This window comes from Euleptes europaea, chromosome 8, assembly GCF_029931775.1.
Source record: "Euleptes europaea isolate rEulEur1 chromosome 8, rEulEur1.hap1, whole genome shotgun sequence".
NCBI lineage: Eukaryota > Metazoa > Chordata > Lepidosauria > Squamata > Sphaerodactylidae > Euleptes > Euleptes europaea.
Window position 1 is genome coordinate 83,938,920 of NC_079319.1, and position 25,497 is coordinate 83,964,416.

At 46.6% G+C, this 25,497-nt stretch overlaps 1 protein-coding gene across 1 annotated transcript; it reads right to left on the minus strand.

The window, feature by feature from the left end:
• Positions 1-6,596: 6,596 nt before the first annotated feature.
• OTULIN (OTU deubiquitinase with linear linkage specificity) lies at positions 6,597-24,290 on the minus strand. Its single transcript, XM_056854606.1, has 8 exons — positions 24,076-24,290; positions 22,565-22,888; positions 18,370-18,446; positions 14,711-14,814; positions 12,560-12,703; positions 12,101-12,217; positions 9,448-9,717; positions 6,597-6,819 (listed from the first exon to the last, which is right to left on the minus strand). The coding sequence occupies exons 1-8, from the start codon at positions 24,288-24,290 to the stop codon at positions 6,625-6,627; spliced, it is 1,446 nt and encodes a 481-aa protein (XP_056710584.1). The 3' UTR covers positions 6,597-6,624.
• Between the last annotated feature and the right edge of the window lie 1,207 nt (positions 24,291-25,497).

The following is a 25,497-nucleotide window of genomic DNA, read 5'->3' on the forward strand; positions in this document are numbered from 1 at the left end:
GGTAAAAATGTTTTTTGAAAAAGAAGTACCAGGACTCACATTTCCAGTTTGAAGTTGTCACTTTCAGGCAAAGAGCTTACTCAGTAGCAAGGCTATGCAAACTTCGCTGTGGGAACACTAGACTGAATTTTGAGGCACCCGTGTGCTTAACAAGGGACTAATCACTTACGAAGCAGCTGCTGGAAGATACAGGGCAGGACTTTGGTGTGATTAGCAACTGAACACTTTCCAGTTCTCACTCCTCCTGTAGATGAAAAAACAGCAGCTACCAATCCTGAAAGCTCTGCCTGTCTCACTGCTGGAACATGCAGTAATGATAACAGGCGGAGGTCCCCGATCTTGGATAAGGCGGCACTTCCCATAAAAGATCAGGTTTGCAGTGTGGGATGCAGTTTCATCCCACACTGTATACAGATGTATAAGTGGGGCTGTCGTGGTACAGGCGAGGAGCGAGGGCTGTAAGCGTAGTCTGGGGAACAGTCTAAGGTCATTCACAGTGAAGGCAGAATCCGAGATATCAATACAGGCAAGGGAAGTCCAAAGCGTTAGTCAGAGCCAGTCCAAGAAGTCAGGATACCAGGAATCCAAAGGATCGCAGGTAAACAAGGCAGGTACTCAAGAAGGTTGGTGACAAGTTGCTTGCACAACAGCCAAGCCTAACTGATGGCTTAAATCCCTTCCCCTGCTGCTGTAGCAGCCAGCTGATGCTGATGAGGCTGAGTTCACAGGTGGTGCTTCAGCCCTGCTCTTCCTCATCACTGCTACTGGGGAGGTTCCTCTGTAAAGCCTTCAGCTGCCCTAGCACTTTGCCGTCTCTGCTGCATTGCCAGACGGACCTGTTTTCTTCTCTGCTCCAGTGGCCCTGGCGAGGCCTCTGGAGACACTGCATGTTGCAAGGTGTCAGGTCCAACTGGAGTCCTTGAGCTGGCTGGCTGCAGACATGGTGAGTCATCTCCGGACCTTGGCTGATCCTCCACTCTGGCAGGCTGTAGGCCCTGTGGTTGTTCCTGTGGGACTTCTGCCTGAGGATGTCCCTCGTCGTCAGAGGAGGTCTCTGCAGGCTGACTCATGACAGGGGCCCAAAGTTTGGAGCACCTCTTTGACCAACTTTGGTTGGTACGCCAGCTGGAAAAGAATGATCTTACCAGAATGTTTAGTCTGGAGGAGGAGGAGAAGGGAAGGAGGAGAAAGAAGTAAGTTGGTTTTTATATGCCAGCTTTCTCTACCACTTAAGGACGAATCAAACCGGCTTACAATCACCTTCCCTTCCCATCCCCACAACAGACACCCTGCGGGGTAGGTGGGGCTGAGAGAGCTGTGACTAGCCCAAGGTCACCCAGCCAGCTTCATGTGGAAGAGTGGGGAAACAAATCCAGTTCACCAGATTAGTGTCTGCCACTCACGTGGAGGAGTGGGGAATCAAACCCGGTTTTCCAGGTTAGAGTCCACCGCTCCAAACCACTGCTCTTAACCTCTACACCACGCTGGTTGACAGGGGGACATGATTGCTCTCTTTAAGTATTTGAAGGGCTGTAAGTGCAGTAGGGCAGGGAGCTATTTCTGTTGGCAGCAGAGGATAGGACATGCTATAATTGGTTTAAATTGTGGGCAGAAAGGTACTGACTGGATATTAGGAATTATTTTTTTACAGTAAGAATTGTTCGACAGTGGAATCAGCTCCCTAGGGAGGTGGTGAGCTCCCCCTCACCGGCAGTCTTTAAGCAGAGGCTGGACAAGCACTTGTCAGGGATGCTCTAGGCTGATCCTGCATTGAGCAAGGGGTTGGACTAGATGGCCTGTGTGGCCCCTTCCAACTCTTACGATTTCATGTATCATTATAATAATAATAATACTGCCTGCGTAATCTCCAGGCACTATTACCGCAAATGTGCTGGAAAAGAGACGGCCATTGATAAGTCTGCTGAAACATCAGCTGAACCAGAACGTGGGCAGCCTGAGTGCAAACAGAAGTAACCAGAGGCCTTTCTCTGGGTGCTCTGCCTTTGGAAGCTGGACGGGCATCTATTGCACACAGGGCTTTTTCTGTGTTCACAACTCTGGGTTGGGAAAATCCTGGCAATTTGCGGGGGGGGGGGGGGTAGCCTGGGGAGGGTGGGGTTTGGGAAGGAGAGGGACCTCAGCAGGGTATAATGCTATAGAAACCACCCTCTGAAGGTGCTGTTCTCTCCAGGGGAACTGATATCGCAAGATGAGTTACAATTCTGGGGATCTCCAGGCCCCGCCTGGGGCTTGGCAACCCCTAGTTGGCATATCATTTATGAAACTTATTTCAGGTGGCAATTTGCCTGGTTCTAGCATGATACTCCCTTTGGCCTCAGGCAAAGTCTCTCCTGCTCTTTTGAGCTTTTGATGAATTTTCCCATCTTGCCACACAATGGTGCCAAGTTTGTTTCACTTTTATAGTTTTTCATTGTTCATCACAAAACTGTGCTGCTATTTTCACACGCTGCTGCTGCTATGTGGTGATATTGTTTTGATGATATTCACTTTTTATTAGGGACTTCCTTGAATGTTCATTGGGGCAGAAAAGTGGCATATAATTTTTAAAAGTTCAGCATGGTGAAGGAACTTATGCAGAGCAAAATGAATATGTTATTCCTACAGCCAGTATTTACTGAAATGCATTACTAGGCCTTTTCCCAGGTATGCCATCAAAGAAGAGGGGTTTACTGTCATGTCCAATATATTTTTTTAATGCGAGTAACATTTTTAAGGGGGTCTTACATTCAGCGTTGTCTTCTTTTTGAGTAAGTGCAGTAGCATGTGACTTGTATCCCACTCCGCCATCATAAATAGGTGAACCGTTATATTGACTGGGCTATTGTTTGCTATAAGCTGCTACAAGTTTTGGATTGAGGATATAAATGGTTGGAATAAATAGTATTCAGTCACTGATGGAACTCCCTGCCCCAGGATGTGGTGATGGCTGCCAACTTGGAAGGCTTTAAGAGGGGAGTGGACATGTTCATAGAGGGCTATCCATGGCTACTAGTCAAAATGGATACTAGTCATGATGCATACCTATTTTCTCCGAGATCAGAGAAGCATGCCCGTTATATGAGGTGTTGTGAAACACAGGCAGGAGAATGCTGCAGCAGTCGTCTTGTTTGTGGGCTTCCTAGAGGCACCTGGTTGGCCACTGTGTGAAGACTGCTAGACTTGATGGACCTTGGTCTGATCCAGCAGGGCCTTTCTTATGTAACTCTGGTTTCAAGCCGGTCTGTATGAGAGGATAATATTGATCAATCTGAATACTAAGCAGCCTTCTTCCACCTTCTTGCTTACTGAATCATGATTCGCTTGTTAACTGTGTCAAAAACTCTGATCAGCATATCAATCTTCGATGTTAGGGCTGGGATGTCCTGTCCATTGCGGCAAATCATATCTCTGAACACTCAATTAAGGCCGAAATGGCATTCAGAACGCATCGATCTTAAGAGTACGGGTGGACAGTAAGTGAAATACAAGCAGCCAGTGTGATGCAGCGGCTAAAAAAGCTAATGCAATCTTGGGGTGTATCAACAGAGGCATCACATTCAAATTGCAAGATGTCATAGTTTCACTGTACACTGCATTGGTCAGGCCGCACCTGACCAATTGTGTATTTTGTGCAGTTTTGGAGGCCTAACTTCAAAAAGGATGTGGACAGAATGGAATGGGTGCAGAGGAGAACGACGAGGATGATCAGGAGCCTGGAGACCAAGCCGTATAAGGAAAGGCTGAGGAAGTTGGGAATGTTCCATCTGGAGGTCAAGGGGGGGACAGGATTGCTCTCTTTAAATATCTGAAGGGCTGTCACTTAGAGGAGGACAGGGAGCTGTTCCTGTTGGCAGCAGAGGCCAGGACTCGCAAGAAAGGGGAATAAATTACAGTCTGGATATTAGGAAATGTGTTTTACAGTAAGAGTTGTTTGACAGTGGAATCAGCTCCCTATGGAGGTGGTGAGCTCCCACTCCCTGGCAGTCTAGCAGAGGCTGGACAAGCACGTGTCAGGGATGCTCTAGGCTGATCCTACGTTAAGCAGGGGTTGGACTAGATGGCCTCTATGGCACCATCCAACTCTATGATTCTATGATAAGCTGTGCCCTAGTGGAAGAAGTGAGATCGCGCTTCCTTTTCAGAAAGGAGGAGGAACTTATTTGTAACAGAGCTGTCTTACAGCACAACAGTTATAAGATGGGAAGGTTTACTCAGAGGGCTTCTGTGATGGTAGGGACCTCTTCTTTGGGAGGGTGACTGTTGGGAGTCCAGGGGCCTGGGCAGATGCATTTTAATTGCATAGGGGTTAAGAATTAAAATCCTTTTGCCATTTTTATTAAAACTCAAGGATGGGAATTATCAAGTCCCCAACATTCAGCCAAATTGCTGCCCCAGCAAGTCAGCTCATGTTGTGCAGAGATAAAAACGCCAGTTAATGCTTTGTCATAGTCATGCAAAAACTCCCATTCCTGAGATACATCCGTAATTGTGGGTAAAACTGGGCTCTTGGATAGGAGCATTCCTCGGATGAACATGGGAGGAGCCTACTCACACCCATGTCCTTTGCAGCCCCAAATTCTCCAGTCAGTCATGGGTGACCCTGAAGCTCTTTTCAACCCCCAAGGAGTCCGCAGGCAATACACTCTTGACAAGAAAGCGCACACACCCGAACACAAGATTCTAACTTAAATTAGGGCATGTGCATTTTTACCTGTTAAGAGTCCAAGAAGCTGCATTCTCAAAACAGAAAGTCAACAGTAGTATGTGCGAAAAGGATCTGAGGGTCCTAAGCCAGCGTGGCGTAGTGGTTAACAGTGGTGGTTTGGAGCGGTGGACTCTAATCTGGAGAACCTGGTTGGTTTCCCCACACCTACACATGAAGCCAGCTGGGTGACCTTGGGCTAGTCACAGTTCTCTTAGAGCTCTCTCAGCCCCGCCTACCTCATAAGGTGTCTGTTGTGGGGAGGGGAAGGGAAGGTGATTGTAAGCCGGTTTGATTCTTCCTTAAGTGATGTAGAAAGTCAGCATATAAAAACCAACTCTTCTTCTTCTTAAGTAGACCATACTCTGAACATGAGTCAGCAGTGTGATGCAGTAGCCAAAAAGCCAAATGAGATCTTGGGCTATATCAACAGAAGTATAGTGTCCAGGTCATACAAAGTGATGGTATTGCTTTACTCTGCTCAGGTTAAACCTCACCTAGAGCATTGTGTTGGGTACTGCCATTTGATACTGCCATTTAAGAAGGATGTAGACAAGCTGGAATGTGTCCAGAGGAGGGCAACAAAGATGGTGATCCCATGACTTGATGGCTGATCTGTCAGTGAAAATATCTGAACACATGCTCATTGTATAATATGCAGATTTCCTAGATGAGAAACAGCAGTCAGTAACAGGGACTTGGAGGGATAAGCAGCCCATCTTCTAGACATAGGACTTGAGGAGGACTTCAGATATGCATTTGAAAAGCACAGGAGCCAGCCAGGATTGCTCAATGCAAGGCCCTTAGAGCCCCAAAGCACTGTAAAATCTAAAACTCTTGACTGGCTAGGTTCAAAAGGAAACACGCTTTAAAAAGATGACGAAGAAATGATCCCTCCATGGAAATTTACAAGATTAACATTTGAAAGAAAGAGGGAACCAGGATGGAAGTGTTTTCACATTAACTTTCTCTTGCCTGCAGTGACATCTGTTGGCAAGTCACCCAAATAGCATTGTTGGAGGACTGGCATTACAACAGCAATTTTGAACAGAATGGACAACTCAGATCTTTCCTAACCACCTTCCATTCAGTGCAAAGCAACCCTCACGTTGCACTCCGAACGCAAGCATGGAAATTCCCTTGAATTCAGCTGGACTGACTGGAAGGGGGGAAATCAGCAAAAACCTCCCTTCCTGCTCAGGATCCAAGCCCCCGTGTACAGCATACACTACAACACTGACCTGCATAGGCACACAAAGTGGAGGCACTTAGAATCATAGAGTGGGAAAGGGCCATAGAGGCTATCTAGTCCAACCCCCTGCTCAGTGCAGGATCAGCCTAGACTAGAGCATCCCTGACAAGTGCTGCTTAAAGACTGCCAGGGAGGGGGAGCTTACCACCTCCCCAGGTAGCTGATTCCACTGTAAAAACGTTTTTCCTAATATCCAGGCAGTACCTTTCCACCCACAATTTAAACCCATCATTGCGAGTCCTTTCCTCTGCCTCCAACAGGAACAGCTCCCTGCCCTCCTCTAAGTGACAGCCCTTCAAATACTTAAAGGGAGCAATTATGTCCCCCCTCAACCTCCTCTTCTGCAGACTGAACATTCTCAACTCCTTTGGGATCCTGTAAGAACTCACGAGTGTCCCCTTCTCAGTCGAGAAGAAAACAATTCTGTTTGTGTCTTGCCATATATGTCTAAAGAATCCTTTTTTGCCAAACTTCGCATTTGAAGCAAGCATCAGCCTGCCTTGGGAGAAAGGGAAGGGGGCCTTGAATTTTCATGAATCAAATTTGCATTGCCAAGTTATTGTGAATTTAACCACACAGCTCCTTTTACTGCTATAAATATGATAAGAAAAACGACGAAACCTGCCCTGTAATTGTTTGTTCAGTTTATGTACCTGCTCACAACGTCATTTTACAAACTAGTCTCTTCACACATCCTGACAGGAATATTATAATGTCTGTCATCTTCGGTTATGAGGGTCACCACCGGCCAGGTCTCTTCTGGGTGACCGGGATAAAGAGTGATGAATTCATCTGTGCTGTACTTATACAGTCGGTAAACATGGATGGCGTGCTGCAGAGCGTAGGCCAGGAGAAACATTTCCACCTAAACGGGGAAACAAAACAGACGCATTATTCATCCCTGTGGTGAAAAAAAAATCTGCACTGGATGCCGATCTATTTCTGGGCACAATTCAAAGTGCTGGTTGCTGCCTTGACCAGGAAAGGGCAGCCCATAAATCAAATAAATAAAAATATATGGTCACAAATTGTTTGGGACTTCCTCGTCCTATCCATCCCACCAGTTAAGATCCTCCTCACAAGCCCTGGTTTTTGGGCCTCCACCTATAAAGGTAAGGCAGGTAGTAAACAGAGACAGGGCTTTTTCAGCAACGGCACCATGTTTGTGGAAAGTCCTCCCGCTTGAGCCTCACCCTTCTATTTAGACAAGAAACAAACAAACAAAAAAGCCTGAGTAAAAAATCCATGCAACTAGAGGTCTTATCTGTGACTTGTTTTTACAATTTGCTTCTTGTCTGAGCATTGTTACAAGGATTTTAGGCTACCAAACGTTTTACGCTTCTGGGATTTTATTGGCTGGCTTTTAAGTTGTCAGCTTTAATTATGTCATTGTGTTTTTCTTTTGTGAGCAGCCCTGAGCAGGTCTCTGAAAAGATGGCATATAAATGCTCTGAACAAATACTTTTTAGAAGAGAAGGAGAAGGAGTTGGTTTTTATATGTCAATTTTCACTACCTTTTAAGGAGAATCAAAGCGGCTTACCATCTCCTGCCCTTCCCTTCCCCACAACAGACACCTTGTGAGGTAGGTGGGGCTGAGAGAGACCAGAGAGAACTGTGACTGGCCCAAGGTCACCCAGCAGGCTTCATGTGGAGGAGTGGGGAAACCAACCCGGTTCACCAGATTAGAGTCCGCCACTCATGTGGAGGTGCAGGGAATTGAACCCGGTTCTCCGGATTAGAGTCTGCCACTCTTAACCACTACACCATGCAAGCATTTAGATGTCCTGCTGAAGCTTAGGACAACAGGTCCTTGGAAGCCTGCTTCCCTTATAAGGTCTCCATCAGGGTGGGCAGCCATGCGTGCAAACACCACAGTGCATTCCAGTAGCCAAGACTTGCATGTGCACACCTGTTGTTGGTTTTTTAAACTGGAGTTGTACTGGTCAGCTCTGCCGGAAGAAAGAAGAAAACTCAATCTACCCTTTCTACCACCAGACAACTATGAGCTGGAAGCTTTACCTTCATGCCCAAGGTCTCTGTGGCTATTCTTAGCCTCTTTCAGCAGGCAGGGATTTGGCTTTGGTCCTGATGTGGAGGGAGGCATGAGCGCACGCTGATTGTGGAACTGCTAGATCGGGGCCCTACAATATAACTTGTTCAAAAGCCAACAGGGGAACAGCTCTCCCCCGTACCAGGGAAGCCTGAATTATTCATAGAGTTACATTTGTCATTTTGCCTGAAGTCCTGGCATGGTATCGGGATTAGAGCAGTTTTTAATCTCACTCTTCAGAGATTAAAAATGTCCAAGGGATAACAGTAAACAAACACTAAAATCCCAACATACACACAAGCTCTCCAGAACGCGTGTGAGCCAAATGTAGTTTTTAAAGCTCCTCTCAACTCCAATTCATTAAACATATAATACCCTGTTACTAGAACCCACAACTCAGTGAATTCAGATGTAGGCCAGTCCCAACCAGGTAGTTTAGTTCCCCCGGGCTCACTTTAGGGAGGGGCCGTCGCTCAGTTGATAGAGCATCTGCTTGGCACGCAGAAAGTCCAAGGTCCAATCCCTGGCATCTCCAGTTAAAGGGACTAGGCAAGTAGGTGATGTGAAAGACTTTCTCTGCCTGAGACCCTGGAGAACCACTGCCGGTCTGAGTAGGCAATACTGACTTGAATGGACCAAGGGTCTGATTCAGTATAAGGCAGCTTCATGTGTTCACTTCCTGTTCTGAACCCTGCCCATCAACTATAATTCCACTGTAAAAAGTGACTAAGTAATCAGTTCCAGGACTCTGCAAATACTGTAGGCTCTATAGGGTCTTTCCAGATTCATCAAGCTCCAGTTGTTACCTCCTTCCTCCAACTCCTGACCCCTGTAATGTCTGGCAATAATCTTGCACTGTCTCAACCCTAAGGATGCCTGGCCTTCTGCTACAGCAGGACACATGAACACAGGAAGCTGCCTTATACTGAATCAGACCCTTGGTCCATTAGTCAGTATTGTCTACTCAAACCGACAGCGGCTGTCCAGGGTCTCAGGCAGAGGTCTTTCACATCTTTCACACCTACTTACCTAGTCCCTTTAACTGGAAAAGCCCGGGGATTGAACCTGGGACCTTCTGCATGCCAAGCAGAGGCTCTACCACTGAGCCATGGCCCCTTCCCTCCCTGAGGTTGCCCGCAGGTGCCTCAGGGGCTAGTGGAAGGAAATGGGGGGGGGGGGAGCACAAGCTGATGTCACTTCTGGTAAAGACCAGAAATGACACAGACATGCAAACATTTCACAACATTTTGTAAGCGCTAGAATTTTTTTTACTATTTGTTACGCATTAAAGCTTTGTTTATTTAACATATGTAACCTATTAGTATTTATTGTTATTTGGCCTTTTGTCAATGTTCTTGGTTACCCAGCTCCTAGCACACAGCAGGTACTAAACAGAGTTAACACTACAAGTTTCAGACGAATGAGCGAGGAACACGGCTTACTTGTTCGAGGCCTCCTGTGTGCCCCAGCTGATTCAGGTGGTTCTTCATGAGCTGGAAAGGGTCGCTGGATGTATCCCGTGCGAACAGAAGCCAGGAGAATTCGGGAACCTCCAGCCCCTTTTCGTTGTCTTCGTACAACCTGACAGCTGTGTTGAGCATGAGGAACTTCACAGCTTCATACAGACTGTACTCGTCCTCTTCGCCTCTAAAAAGCTCATCGCAGGCCGCTTGCCTCTCTGCGAGGGTCTTCATTTCACATAGGCTTTCCCACTGCAAAAGAAATTTGTGTGGATATCAGATGGGTGGAGCAAAAGGAGAATCGGGGGGGGGGGCAGGACATGCCTTTCTGGGGTGAAGAACTGCCACATTTTCAAAACAAGTGGCGTCTGGAGTAGGGGAAAAACACAACCTTAATGCCTGCATTTAAAACTGGGGCTGAGAGTTGAATCAGTAGGCTGGATCCAGCATATTTCCACTTGCTCTTTTGCTGGTGGAAAAGCAAGAGAAAGGACATGGGAGCCACTTCCAAAAAGTCAAACTTTATATCCCGAATTGTATTTCCACTTGTGCAAGATCTTGGGCAAACAATTTCCGGGTACTATAAAATATATATGTGGGGGAAAGTGGGAGGGAAAGCACAAGACCTTGCACAAGAGAACACCATTAAGTCCATTCATGATTCCACCTGCGTGCTGCTGGATTCAAGCCAGTAACATCACCAAGAACTGAAGCTCTAGTTGACTGATCGAGGAGGTCAATTTTTAATTGGTGGAGCTAAGTTGGTTGTGGTTTATTCTTACAACAGGAAATGAGAAATCCATTTATACTATTTTCTTTAACGATCAGCAGCTTCTGCTAAACCTTGTACTAATTTCAATAGAAGAACAGTTGGTTTTTATATGCCGACTTTCTCTACCACTTAAGGAAGAATCAAACCAGGTTACAATCTCCTTCCCTTCCCCACAACAAGACACCCTGTGAGGTACGCAGGGCTGAGAGAGCTCTAAGAGAGCTTTGACTAGCCCAAGGCCACCCAGCAGGAGTCACGTGGACAGGTAGGGAAACAAACCCTGTTCTCCAGATTAAAGTCCACTGCTCTTAACCACTACACCACACTGGCTAACAAAGGCATGTATGACATTTTGGTAGCATACACATTTTAAGATACTTGATCAACCTGGTGATTCAGTCATCTGATTGATCACCAGCTTTTTAAACACTCACTTGATTGAGAGCCCTACATGGTTTAATTTTCTTTGGCACAGCCGAGTTTCTTGTTGATGTAATAGGAAAGGCATTAAAATATGCCTGTGGAGACAGGTGTGAGCTAATTCCCTATGCCAGCTGAGTCTTGAATGAATCAGCAGCATCCCCACGCCTACCTAAAGCACAATTCAATCCAGGCCATTAGCAGGGCAGGCACAGAACCAAGAGTCTCAGGGGTATTGCAAGCAAGCCCAGCTATACGCTACAGGTGGCAGCCAACAAGACGCAACAGTCCGGTCAATCTGAACTGCCAGGATTCCTGACTGGCAGAGATTAAAGACAGCCACCTTCAGATTTATGGCAAGAGATGCTTCATTTGGGCACAAGTGTAACAAATCCCTTCTTCCCAATTTGATATCCCTCCGAGGCAAAGACTAGCTAAGGGACACAATACGAGCCCCCTAAACAGAAATCCTCACCATGCAATAATGAGAGTTGCGTCTAGCCCTGTGCAGCCTGCCCCTCTGTGGGCTGACTCTCCGCACAAGGAGGGAGAGCAGGCACGCCTCCCCCACAGATGCATGACAGCAAGTCATCTGCACAGCGTGAATGCTCACAGAAACTGCCTGGGTACACATAGCCTCCCTGGGATCAGCAGGGATGTACATGCAGGGTCATACTTTTATTTTTACAGAAAAAGGGAGGGGCTGTGGCTCAGTGGTAGAGCATCTGCTTGGCATGCAGAAGGTTCCAGGTTCAATCTCTGGCATCTCCAGTTAAAGAGACTAGGCAAGTAAGGTGATGTGAAAGACCTCTGCCTGAGACCCTGGACAGCCACTGCCAGTCTGAGTAGACAATACTGACTTTGATGGACCTTGGTGGTGTGATTCAGTATAAGGCAGCTTCATGTGTTTATGTGTCTTCCTGCACATGTTTGCACCATGTAAACGACTCAGTAGTTATGCGGAGGTGGAGCCAGCACGCGTATACCTGCTCTCCCTCCCCGTGAGGCGAGTCGTGTGGACAGGTTGTCTGCACAGGGCTACTGTGCGGCTTTCTTCTGCCAAACAGATGACCACACTCGGACTACCTGTCAGGAGAAGGAGGAAGAGGATTCTATCCTCAGTCTTCCATTACCCTTGCAAAACACCTATGAACAACACCCTCAGAGTTGACGGGTCTCACCAATCAACATTCTGTGCATAAGAACAGCATTTTGAGGACTGGATTGAGGATTTTTCTGTGCATTGCCCTTGTGGGCCCACAGGAATGGTTCTCAAACTGGGCACACAAGGCTGTTTCCCTACATATACCTGCCTCGCTGAGGTAGGGTGATTCAAGATGGCCACAATCCAATTACTTCTAAAACAGCCGCTAGTTTTACATGTTTATAGAGCTTGTATTAAACAGCCACGCAGTTAAAGAATGAATATGCAGCTTTCCCGACCTTTCGCTTCAGTAACAGTAAGCATTCCTTGATTTCATTGCTCCAGTTTTCTGCCTTCCCGGTTAGTTTTTGCCACTCCGTGATCCAGTTGTATTTGGCCATCAGCTTCTCTGGTAGCTAAAATTTTAGGTGTGTGAGAGAGAAGGTGAGCATTATTGAAATTTGAAAGACAGAGTAGTGTCTAATAGGTCATGTTACTGAGTCAAAATATCCTTTATCCCGGCCACTAATAACTACCTAATTGAGCATGTCCTTTGGAATACCATTTGAGGAGAGATGGAAACCACCCGGATCGCCTTTTGGTGGTGGTGGGAACCGGCCCAGGTACTTCCATGGGCTCCCAAATTTATAGATACTGGAGACTATCCCTACAGCTGGGGAGAGAACCTAAATAGCCACCTGCTATGCAAACGTATTCACTCCTTCCATGGAAGGACTGACCGGAAGTGTGAGGCCTACCAGCATAACCTCCTTGCTCTGCAGCCAGTCAGGAAGCTGGGCCGTTTGGCTGAGCACTTGAAACAACGTCGCCCGGACCGCACAGTAATTGTCCCCTCGCACTCTCCTGATCGAAATGAATTTTTGTGAAACTGCTTCATAGCCCTAGATTTAAAAAAAGAAAGAAAATATTTTAGCTGTGCGCACAAGTCATTGTTCTCTACCTGTTCTCCCCCCACCATTTATAATTTTATAAGCCTCTAAAACGTTATCCAGCCCGCCCCCAAGATTAGAAAAGAAAAAAGAACCCAGGATTTAAAAAGTTTTATTAATAAAAATGGAGTGTCAAAAAAACAAATAGTCACATCATCACATAAAATACTTTACAACCCTGTATCCGTAGCCCCTTCTCACTTAACCAAAACCATATCTTATTATAAAATGGACATTTCCATTCTTTGAATGGTTCTTGTCCATAACAGGTCTACACTATTAATATCATTATTTTTTGGGTAAGCGGTTAGATTCACTAAAATATACACCTCTTTTATTTTTGACAATCAATCATGTATCTTTAGGGGAGGTTGTCTGGTTCCACGGCCTAGCAAAGGCCATTCTAGCTGCAGTTAGCATATGTAATGCTACTATCCGTTGGTCTTTTGGAATTTCGGGAAGATCGTTCAACAATAAGGTTTCCGGCTTAAATGGAATTTTTTTCCTCAACCCAACTGACATAATTTTTACAACCTGTTTCTAAAAGACTGATGCCCTTATGCAACCCCACCACATACGAAAAAAAAACCCTGCATTGGCTTCATTACAGAAGAACCTAGGAAGTTTAATCAATGGATTGAAGTGTGTGTGTGTGGAGGGAGGGGGAGTCTTTTATTCCTGCTCTCTCCTGCTGCCTGTGGTGGCTCCGGCCAGCTTCTCATGAGGCTGAAAAAAGGAATTAGCCAAGAACGGACACTTCTTCACAGACATTCAACACTAAGGCTGTGGGGAGGAAATTCCAGGGGTGGAGGAAATCAGCAAAAGCATTTAAATACCTATGTTTTATATCAATTGCTTGTCTCAGAACTTACAAAGTTGGAAGATCAACAGCTATAGTTTTTAGGAATAGCTAAAGTACATCAAAAATACAAAACTGCAAGTGGTGGACCTGCGAGGACTCATAGGGAGCATCTCATTTTCCCTGTACCCCCCTCCTCTACGGCTTCCTCCACAACCTTTCCCCTTTTCCTGATTTCTTCTCTCCTTTCCACCCACCAGCCAACCCAACTTTATCTTGCCCCCGCCCCCGTCTTCAGAATTCCCTCCTTCCCTCCCCCTGGCAGCCTTTCTCTGGGAAATGCCAAGCACTGTTCTGTCTGTCCCCAGTGAGTCCTCCTCCATCAGGCACACAATGGGGAAGGGAGATGGGAGCTTTTCCAGTGCTGTTTTGGCCTCGAAGTTGCAGAAACCCATTCTTGGAATGGCCACTGACAGCTCGGTGGCTTTCTTTTCTTAAAGCTACAGGCATTGTTTTTATTTGGGGGAGTTTTAATCCCCCAATGTATTTTTTTTTTTACATCTCAGAGTCTTCTGCAAATGTGAGTCTGACTTTAGGTTTGTAGATAAATCTCTTCTACTTGTCCCTAGTTCCATTTTACTTATCTGTTGATCCACAATCAGATACATTATAAACAGTTTTGACAGACTGACTGTTTTTTCCCCTCTCCTCTTATACACAATACCTGCTTATAGTACTTGAACCCCAGAAAAAGTATCACCATCAAACACAGCTGTTACTTTAAATCAAGATGGCTGGAGTTTTTCCTGGTACACAAGTGTGTAACTGTCCTGGCTGAAATGAGGTAGTTTTACTCATGCAAAGGTGAGTGGATTCCTTGTGGTCAAGTCGTTTTTGCTTTAGTCTGATCCTGCACTGAGCAGGGGTTTGGAATAGATGACCTGTATGACCCAACTCTATGATTCTAACAACTATACGTCCAATTTAGTTCAGAAAAAAGTGTGCTTCGGTAATCGTAAATTTGAGAGACCCCACACTGATTGATATACAGAAGGAATATTATTATCAACCCTGGGGTCTGGACAGCACTCCTTTAGAGATAAATCCAGTTCACATTTATAACTTCTCTTGAAATTACTACAAAGAAAGGGAGATCAGACCTTTCTCATACGCTTGGCACTTGAAGTGTTTCCTCTCCATTCCTTCCGGCAGTAATCCATGATATCTACTTCTGGTGCAACACTTAGTTTACTTTCTGTAAAAACTGTTAGCAATTAAGACAAGAAAATGAAATTTAGGGGTAAGTCCTGAAACAGTTCTTCTGCAGCATAAAGAAGGTAATCTGTGTACATATTCAGAAACTACAAACCTTTTTCTTCAACTTTGGGAACCCAAGGTTTACTTAAATTCAAGTGGGAGATGCTTGGTAAAAGTGAGAGTCTGGGTACCAAATATCAGTAAAAGATTCAACTCTATTCGAATCCCATCTATTTAACTTTACACACAGCCTAGTTGCTTTGTTAACTATTCCAAATGTCATTCCCCAGTTAACACATATTATCTCTTGTAGGGGCGGACTGGCCACTTTTTACAGGGAAATTTCCTGGCGGTGACCAGGAGGAAGAAGAGGAGTTGGTTTTATATACCGATTTTCTCTACCACTTGCAGCCTCCTTCCGTTCCCCTCCCCACAACAGACCCCCTCTGAGAAAGGTGGGGCTGAGAGAGTTCAGAGAGAACTGTGATTGGCCCAAGGTCACCCAGCTGGCTTTAAGTGGAGGAGTGGGGAAGCCAACCCAGTTCACCAGATTAGAGTCTGCCGCTCATGTGGAGGAGCCGGGAATCAAACTGGGTTCTTCAGATTAGAGTCCACCGCTCTTAACTACTACACTACACCACGCTGGACCAAGCATAACCTAGCATAGCCAAGGTCTAACAACTCTGCCAGAGCCTCAGAAGCAATTTGGCTTAGATCCTTCATTGGCAATTGGTAACTGATGCGGGTTCACCAATGGTCTTTTCTCTCCGTTTTCAGGAGGGAGCAACGAAAGACCTATAATAGCCATTGTTTGCAGGGCGTGGGCAACATCATCCTCCAAAACATGGAAGAAAATCTTGCTTCTGATAGTGGTCTATGGGGCGCAACAGAGAAACCTGGTGGGGGGGGGGACAGTACCAGACATTCTAGGTCCCCCTCCTTTGACATTACCTCCAGGGATGTTGGGAGATTTTTTCCTTGGGAAGAAGGACTCAAAATGCCAGCTTCCGGTTGGGAGTCAGCATCCTGATCTCTCTCGCACTCTGCCCAGCAAGCTCCCTGTGTGAGAGGGAGTGATAGATGAGGGAAGGTTTGTTTGTTTATATGCCACTCCCTTTTTAAGACATAGCCAAGTAGCATTCTGGGAAAGGAGATGGTAGTTAGTAGACTGAAGCAGAAGTCTGCCGCCAGTGTTGTAGTGTTAAGAAAGAAAAGTCAGTGTCCACTACATTACCTGCCTTTCCCCCCTGACCGGAGTGTAACGCTTGCTGGTTCCCAACAAGGACACAGCAAGCAGTTTCCCTGAGGAGGGATCAGAGCCAACTTGGTGTAGTGGTTAGGAGAAGTGGGCTCTAATCTGGAGAACTGGGTTTGATTCCTCACTCCTCCACATGAGCGGCGGACACTAATCTGGTGAACTGGGTTGGTTTCCCCACTCCTACACATGAAGCCTGCTGGGTGACCTTGGGCTAGTCACAGTTCTCTCCCAACTCTCTCAGCCCCACCTACTTTGTAAGTTGTCTGTTGTGGGGAGAGGAAGGGAAGGCGATTGTAAGCCAGTTGGAGTCTCCTTAAAGGCAGAGAAAATTGGGGTATAAAAACCAACTCTTCTTCTTCTTCTTGAGACATGGTAGGAAGTTACTCAGGAGTTTGTGTGCATATCAGAACACAGACTCACATTTGAGAGGCGGTGTGGACCGAAACACGGGCCTGCTGGGCCACACATGGCACATCTGTTGTGGTCCCCAGCTTTAAGCTGCAAGGGGAATCTCTTCCTTCACAGCGTACAGGATAGCCATGAAAGGCCAAACTGGCTGCAGCAGGATCCATAAGGACTGTTTATAGCAGGTTCTCGCACTGTGGGTCTTGAACAACTATCTGCTGTTGTCGTGTTACTGACACCACACGAGAACACTCCTTAAGCAGACTTCCCGAAACACCTGTCCTGTTGTTGCATATGGCGACCATCTTCTAGACCAGTGATGGCGAACCTTTTAGAGACCGAGTGCCCAAACTGCAACCCAAAACCCACTTCTTTATCGCAAGGTGCCAACAGCTGGGTGGCGGGCAGTCCAGGGAAGGGGGGGGCTTTGAAGATGGGTGGCCTCCGTGGGGGTGGGGGGAGTCCCCATTGGGAAGCTTCCCCCATCACGGTGGCCAGGTCTACCCATTGGTTTCTATAGAAACCAATGGTAGACTTGGTCTCCATGGGTCTCAGTTGGGAGGCCAGGTCTACTGTCATGCAAACCAATGGGTAGACCTGGCCTCCGGATGGAGATGGGTTTCCCCCCCACAGAGGCCAGGTCTACCCATTGGTTTGCATGGCAGTAGACCTGGCCTCCTGACTGAGACCCCCCCCCCAAGGAGACCAGGTATACCCATTGGTTTCTATGCGCCTAGAAACCAATGAGTAGACCTGGCCTGCATGAGGTGGGGGGGGAGAAGAAAGCGGCAGCCTGACTGTGCCCGAGAGAGGGGGGCGGCGGCGGGGAATCGCACGGGAGAGGGCCAGGATCGCACGGGAGAGGGGGGGTGGCGGGGAAAGCGAGCCTGGCCCTCTTCGGGGCCAGGATCACACGGGAGGGGGGGGGCAGCGGGGAAAGCGAGCCTGGCCCTCTCCGGGGCCAGGATCGCACGGGAGAGGGGGTGGCGGCGGGGAAAGCGAACCTGGCCCTCTCCGGAACCAGAATCGCACGGAAGAGGGGCAGCGGCGGGGAAAGCGAGCCTGGCCCTCTCCGGGGCCAGGATCGCTCGGGAGGGGGGGCGGTGGGGGGGCAAGCAGTGCGGTTCAAAGCTCGCCACTTCCCTGGACTGCCCAGGTGGGCGGTGGGAAGTCCAGGGAAGGGGCGGGCTTTGAACCATGCCGCACTGCCTGCAAGCAGCGCAGCGTGGTTCAAAGCCCCCGCCGCCCAGCTGGGCGGCGGGCACATGCCTGCAGAGAGAGCTCCGCATGCTGGACTTGGCACGCGTGCCGTAGGTTCGCCAACACGGTTCTAGACCCTTTCAGGCACTGGAGGTGCCGGGGCTCTGTGTTAGAGCATCTGCATGGCATGCAGACAGTCCCAGGTTCAATCCCCGGCATCTTCACTTAAAGGGACTAGGCAGGTAGGCGATGTGAAAGACCCCTGTCTGAGACCCTGGAAAGTCGCTGCCAGTCTGAGTAGACAATACTGACTTTGTTGGACCGGGGGTGGGGGTGGGGGTCTGATTCAGTATAAGGCAGCTTCAAGTGTTCACGTGAGAAACCGAACTCCAGCTTTCAAAAGTTCCAGACATTGATTTTGATTCTGCTACAGAACACCCACACAGTTAATTTTCTAGAGCAAATTAATATCCTCTCAAAGAAGGAGAGTAAATTTCAGATGGAGCTTTTTATTTCTGTTTCGGAGTGGGTGAATGGAAGCCTCCCTCAAAGGATCCATGCCCCTCTGGGAAAGGCAACTGGAGGGGATGGCTTTCCCGAGAGGACCAGATTTACCCTGAGAGCCACGGCTGCCAACCCCACTTTCTGTACAGGTTCAGCTAAGGCATCACATCGCGCACACGTAGCACTGGTATGTACCTGAGGAGCCTGCCCCACAGACAAGTAACTCTTTCTCTCTCTCTATTTCATCTGCATCCCGGTACATGTCCTCCTCACTGTAATAACATCGACAAACATTATGCCTTGTTTTCAGCATTGTGACATAGTTCTAATTGCAAGCCGCCTCGAGCAGGTCTCTGAAGAGGCAACAGAGAAACAGCCTAATGTCATATAACCGCAAAAAAAAGCCTAATCCACCAATATCCATTTTGCCCAAATAATTTGTTAGAAAACTGTTATTGAAAGACAAAGTAACTCAACAGTACATTTGTCTTAGCAGCCTCAAAAAAGAAGAAAATGTTATTTTGAATCTTTGCAAGATAGAATTTATCAGGTTAAGTCATAAATTTAAAAGACAGACCTTTTTTCTCCTTTGAGGCTGCCACAGCTGTTGCAACAGATTGTTGCCTCCCTGATTAGAATGCATTCTGCTGGTGATGGCAAAACCTTTGGGATTATACAAAAGGAAAACAAAAGTCTCATTAGGTTCAAAAAATCAGTCCAAGAACGTTGTGCCCTTAAAAAAAGATCTTAACACTTCAATGCGAGACACACTATTTTTCTAGTCTTTTTTTAAAAGCAAGTTTCTAGCCCTTAAAAACACCTGTTAAATGAGCAGACCACGCCCAATGATGTCTGAGAAGGCAGAGGAGGTTGACGAAGGCGTGGGACCTGTGGCTTTCACAACTCCTTTGCTCCTCTCTGATATTGGCAAAGACACAGGAAATCGTACACAGCAAGCATGGATGTGCAACATGGAGAATTTTAATTGCCAGATTTTCTTGGCATAGAACTTAGGTTACTTTGGGGTAGCTGTGCGTGCGCTACACCCAAGGCTGAGGGAGGTCAAAGATTTACACCATTAATCTTGCTGGTGTTTTAAAAGTGGTTTGCATCAGAATACAAAAAGGATCCATAGAGCTCCGTGTGCAAACACCTGAAGGGGCTTTGCTGTGAGTCTGGGGTTTTCCTGATTTGACTTTGGGCGGATAAAGACCTTCCAGAATGAGGAATGCCTTAAATACGAAGAGCAATTAAAACATCCTGCTCAGAAGTCTCCGAACTTTGCTCTAGAACAAACGGAGGTCATGTGAGTCTACAAATGACCAATTTCATATCACTCTAAAGTATATAAGGGAAAGTCTCATAGTACAGGGGTATCCAGCTTGCAGTGAGTCCAGCAAAGAGGTCCCCCAGACTTCAAGGGGGGCTTTTTTTAGGGCTGCTACAAGGAGAGGAAGTCCAAGAAATCCCAGGACGCGTACGGAAGAAACCTCAGAAGTCTTTGGATCGTGCACAATGGATTTGACTAAATTTGTGTGGCGGTTTTAGGGAAAACATTCCGACTGGAAACATGTAAGCCGAAGTGGCTATCAGATTTTTTAAAAAGTGCCAACGTTAGACAAGGAATTACTTACTGTCGCCTGGTGAGCAAACTGCGAGGAGTTCTGGGAGTTCAGGCACATCACCACCATCAAAATGCATGCTAATTCACCCTATCGGGCAGGAGGAGACAACAATCCACGAGGGGGGGAGGAGACAGGGGGCTTGGAAAAATAAAGGTAACTTTTAGGTAACAGCACTCTGCTGAGCCTTCCAACAGCCTGAGTCACTAATTCCTCCAACATGAGGCTGCGTTTGCTGAAACACAGCTCTACGCTACCTGGCTGCTCTGCGTATTTGGGGTTTCTTTTAGTCAGAATAAGCAAATGGTGATCGAGCTGCATTACCAGCTGCGCCTGACAATAGCGATCCAAGTGTTGCACTCTGGGGTTAAAAGCTGTTCTAATAAGTGCCGTTCCTTGAAATACTTTCCGTGGCTAGTTAGGGTAGAACAGGGTGGCAGGGCCCAGGTCACAATTTTCACAAACACTACCAGGGATTAAAAGTACAGCTAATTAAACATCCTTTCTCTTTTCCCGTTCTTAGACTGAGGTCTTGAACAATAAAACCATAAAACTTAAATAAGACCAATCTCTAAAAACACCTTCCCATCCATGGGAAATTTAATCCCTTCCCAATTATTTGTTATAAAGCTGTTTATCATTCATTCCAGGAAACTGATATTCTGGCCCTGTTCAGGCAACTTTTCTCTGCAGGATTGTTCCCAACAAAGGGGCGGGGGTGAGGGTGGGGGAGACATTGGGTCCGGATCACCAGCCTAGTAGACCCCACCTCTGTCTAACTGTGCAATATTCCCAGTTGTGATAGACAGGATCTGTTCCTGATTGTGCTTTAGGTATAACCCCAAAGGGAAAATGCTGTGTGAACAGAGCTCTGCTACACCTAGATCACTTGCAAAGGAGTACATCAAAGTTAATAGATCACAGAATCTTTTACTAGCTCACCAACTCACAGATATGTTACTCATTTTTTTATTTAGAAGAGAGAACCACATTAAAAAAAGCTTCACTGCTAGGCTACCTAGACGTGATCTGGTAAGTGACTATGCACAAGTATGATCTAAATAAGCATTCATATCGAAGGCATGGATGACATACTGTATTCAGTAAAGTACAATTCCATTGTAACAGAGGCTGTTTGATACTGAGTAAAACCTAGAGCAGAGGTGCTCCTGTGATTACCTGAACAGTGTTAAACTTGCTCCAACCCACCCCACACCAAAAACCAATATTCTGACACAATGATTTGCTAATGGAGATTCCTGCATGCACTGATAAACCTACTGCTGCTTTTGACCAGAGACATCAAGGACTGATGAATATACAATATCTGAGTGCTATAAGGAGTAACAGAACCCCAGGAACACTCCCTGCCCCACCCCATGACAGCCAATAATAGTCAGACCAGAGCCCTCCAGGACTTCCTCCTATCATCTACCCTGCAGATGCCTGATCTGAAAAAAACCAACTGACTGGGTAACACCTCTGTCAGTTATGTCATCTTCACATGAAACATGATGCGAGGGAAGAGAAAAGCAGATGCCTAGAAAAATTGTACTCCTTTATTTTTTGCTGGGGACATGAAGGGAAGTCTGTCTTTAGACTTAAAAGGTTCAATCAAAGAGAGACGACACACTTAAATCGTATCGTCTGCCCCATGAAAAAATAAAAGAAGAATTTAAAGTGGGTTGCCTAGGAATGGGATCTGTTTGCCCAACAAGGGAGACCTCCTTCGGTGCAAAGTGCTGGAGACAGACTGCGCTATTGGCCGAATGTATGGGATCCACCCCCCTGTCCAATACATGCTTTCTATATATCATTAGGACACTTACCATAGTTGTTGCAAGATGATCAGCCTACAAGGAAAGACCGAGCCCTACGAGGAAAGGCTGAGGGACTTGGAAATGTTTAGTCTGGAAAAGAGGAGGTTGATGGGGGACATGATTGCTCTATTGAAGCACCTGAAGGGCTGTCACTTAGAGAAGGGCAGGGAGCTGTTCCTGTTGCCAGCAGAGGATAGGACTCACAATAATGGGTTTAAATTGCGGGCTGAGAGGTACCAGCTGGATATTAGGAAAAACTTTTTTACATTAAGGGTTGTTTGACAGTGGAATCGGCTCCCTAGGGAGGTGGTGAACTCCCCCTCACTGGCAGTCTTGAAGCAGAGGCTGGATAAACACTTGTCAGGGATGCTCTAGGCTGATCCACCGTTGAGCAGGGGGTGGGACTAGATGGCCTGTGTGGCCCCTTCCAACTCTATGATTCTATGAAAAAAGTGTCAGAGTAAAGCATAGGGCAGGTAGACTTGCCAGAAACAAGTCTGTATGGCCAACTTTACCTTCTAATACAGAAAAATCCTGCTCAAAGAAAAAGTGGGGTAAAGAGGAGCAACTAGGATTTGATAGATTGGCAAGCTCTGGCTAACAGCCAACCCAGTCAACTGCATTGAGGTGCACGCAGCATTAAAGCATAGTGAAGGCCGACAGCGGAAGAGAGGCAAATCAGCACTAGAGATTTAAAAAGCAGAGCATCCATCTCCCCATTTCCAAATCCATGGCCACCAGGAGCCAAAATGGCATCTACTCAGGGCTACAATTTTTTAATGTTGCTTTTGCCTCAAAGAAAGATCTTATGGGACATGGAAGCTTGCTCATTCTTCCAATACAACACAATGTTTTACACACTGTATTATTATGCATCAGGAAAAGAAAATATACAGCTCAACAGCATTTGAAATAGATTTCCTCAGCCAAACTTTGACATGGACTCACTAGTCTACAGAGGATCCCACAGGTAAAGAGATGGCAGATGGTTTTACTTCACCCTTGCCATAGTTATCTCGGTCGGGTCGCAACACTTGTTGAACCTCTGTTGGATTCCTCTCCGTACGATATGTGCGATCGTCTTTGGCCACTGAGGCAAGCCTCCCTTTGAGGCTGGCGTCTGCTTTGGACGAGGAGGTTTTGTCGTGGGGAGCGTGTTTTTCTTTTTTACTTTTAGTCAGCCGTAGAGAAAACATACTCTTTTTAGGTTTTTCGTCTGTAGTCAATGAAGGGCCAGGTGCTTTCCTGGCTTTTGGTTGTAACATCCCAGGGCTGCAATGAATGAATGAATATTTTTATTTGCGTATAGCCTTAGGCCATTACAAACATGTCAACAATACCACAAATACATAATAAAAGTAAAATACTAGATTAATAAAATGCTAGATTGATAATATGCATAACAAAACTATGCTAAATTGAGGCTTACAGAGCAATAATAACTAAAAATTGTGGCGGTGTCCCAATCAGCCAGTGAGACCTTGTTGCAACCATTAAACCCAACTTGAAGAATCAGCTCTCTTATCAACCATATTGGACCTTATTTTCATTGCTGCCAGAGCAAACAGGGAGGTCCTATAAGAAACAAACTCATTAGAGTCTAAAATATTGTCGAAGGCTTTCACGGTCAGAGTTCATTGATTCTTGTAGGTTATCCGGGCTGTGTAACCGTGGTCTTGGAATTTTCTTTCCTGACGTTTCGCCAGCAGCTGTGGCAGGCATCTTCAGAGGAGTAACACTGAAGGACAGTCACTTGTAGACTGTCCTTGTAGACAGACTTGTAGACAGACACTGACTGTCCTTCAGTGTTACTCCTCTGAAGATGCCTGCCACAGCTGCTGGCGAAAGAAAATACCAAGACCACGGTTACACAGCCCGGATAACCTACAAGAACCAATGAACTCTGACCGTGAAAGCCTTCGACAATATTCAATAGAGTCTTTTGACAAAAATACTAATTTCTCAGCACCAGGACAAGAAGGCCTTTAAAGGGACGAAACGCGTCTGGTCTTATTTTGCTCACTGTATGGACTAACATCAACTGTATATGCGTTGGTAATATTTGTAAATATTTCTGTTCTTTTAGGAAGCCTGTATTTTAGGCCCTGTGTTTTTAAATACAATTGTGCCCAATATATAATAAAATAAATGTATTTTTTGTTTTAGTAGTGTTTAGCTCAACCCCTTTCGTTTCCTCTAACTTTTAGGTTGAGTTTCTTTTTTCTTCAGCTGTGTCCCAAAGCAGGTTACATCATTCTCCTCGCTGTTTTATCCTTACGACAACCATATGAGGTAGGCTAGGCTGAGAGAGAATGACCGATCCAAGGTCACCCAGCAAGCTTCCATGGCAGAACGGGGATTCAAACCTGGGCCTCCCAGATTCTAGCCTGGTAGCCTGACCACCACACTGGCCCGTGTTTTAAGCTCTGCAACACAAACTAGGCTTCCTCTTTACTTACCCTTCTGGCCTGGCCGGTTCTTGGCTACCGCTCAGCCTGAATCGCTTCGTGCTGTCTGTAAGAGTGGTGATGGTAGGGCTGGCGCAAACCTGCCTTTCCGGACCTGATTGCGGTTCAGCCAGTTTGTTCTCATCAACAGCAGCGGAAGCAGCGAGCGCAGCGTTCCTACCGTTGATGGGAGGCATGCGACCCAGGTCATCCTCATCTGCGCTCATCTCCACAGGCTCTGCCTTGTCATCTCGAGCCAAATACTTTTGAAGGGCGGGGGGGACAACAGTCCATACTAAAAGAGTTGAGGGGTGCGGGGTTAGTGATGGACGAGTGACAACCACAAAATGAGAAATGTTGTTTATCCATACAGGGAATGGGGGGGGGGAGCTCCAAGGGGCATGCCATCCTCATACCACACCTGGGGGCTTCTGAAGACATCTGGACTCCGGAGGCAGCGGCCAGGCCCAAACTCTGAAAGGAGTCCAGTTCCTTTAAGCCCACAATTCAAAGTGCCGAGTGACCAGAGAAACCAAAAAATTGGGAGTCTACAGAGCTAGAATCAGGGACTTGGCCAGAGAGTCAGGTCGCTAACTTCCAGGGGGAACTATAATAAATGGCAGCACGTGGCTTCAAAGATAATATAATGTGAAATATACCAACTGAAGAAGTTGTTTTCTAACACTATATCTGCTAAGTCAAGCAAAAAGTGCGTAGGTGGCAATTTGTTAGATCTTTTATCAAGATTATCTGCAATGATGGAACGGGCCAAATCATGTGGAATGTTAGTATACAAGGCTGCCACGTCCAGGGTGGCTAGAACCGCGTTCGCGGGGACGTGAAAGCCCTCCGTTTGCTTGATAAGATCCCTTGAATCAAGCAGAAAGGAAGGGGTATCTTTCCAGTTGGTATATTTCACATTATATTATCTTTGAAGCCACGTGCTGCCCTTTATTATATTTTCTACTATTTCCAGCATAGGTATTTTCAACTTCCAGGGGGAGACTGGAGTTCCCCGAAAATTACAACTGGTCTATAAACTACTGAGATCATTTCTCCTGGAGTAGGGTTGCTGCCCCCCCCGCCCCGGCACCCACAGGGATGGGGAGGTAGGATTGCCAGATCCAGGTTGGGAAACTCGTGGAGGTTTGGGGATGGAGGGCAGGGACCTCTGTGGGGCGCAGTGCCCAAACATCCCTTTTCTCCAGGGGAACCGATGCCTGTTGTGACAGTACCCCAGAGATCTCCCGGTAATAATTGGCTTCCAGACTGCCAGGGAAGGAATTTCTGCCTAGCTACAAGCCTGCTCTGTGCACTGGGTAACTGGGCTAAGAGTCATGGAGTGTCGGAGTGAACGATAAGCAAGGATAGGAGAAACTGGATGAAACTGCAACTGTACTGAGTTGCCTTTCTGTCTGCAATACAATCACATGA

Bases quoted from the DNA above. Each gene is read 5' to 3' on its own strand.
- OTULIN (XM_056854606.1), bottom strand. From the start codon at position 24,290: ATGAGCGCAGATGAGGATGACCTGGGTCGCATGCCTCCCATCAACGGT. The intron at 14,815-18,369 runs GTACATACCAGT...AATTGCTAACAG, and splicing joins CTGTGGGGCAGGCTCCTCAG to TTTTTACAGAAAGTAAACTA. The intron at 12,704-14,710 runs GTCTGATCTCCC...TTTTAAATCTAG, and splicing joins GTGCCAAGCGTATGAGAAAG to GGCTATGAAGCAGTTTCACA.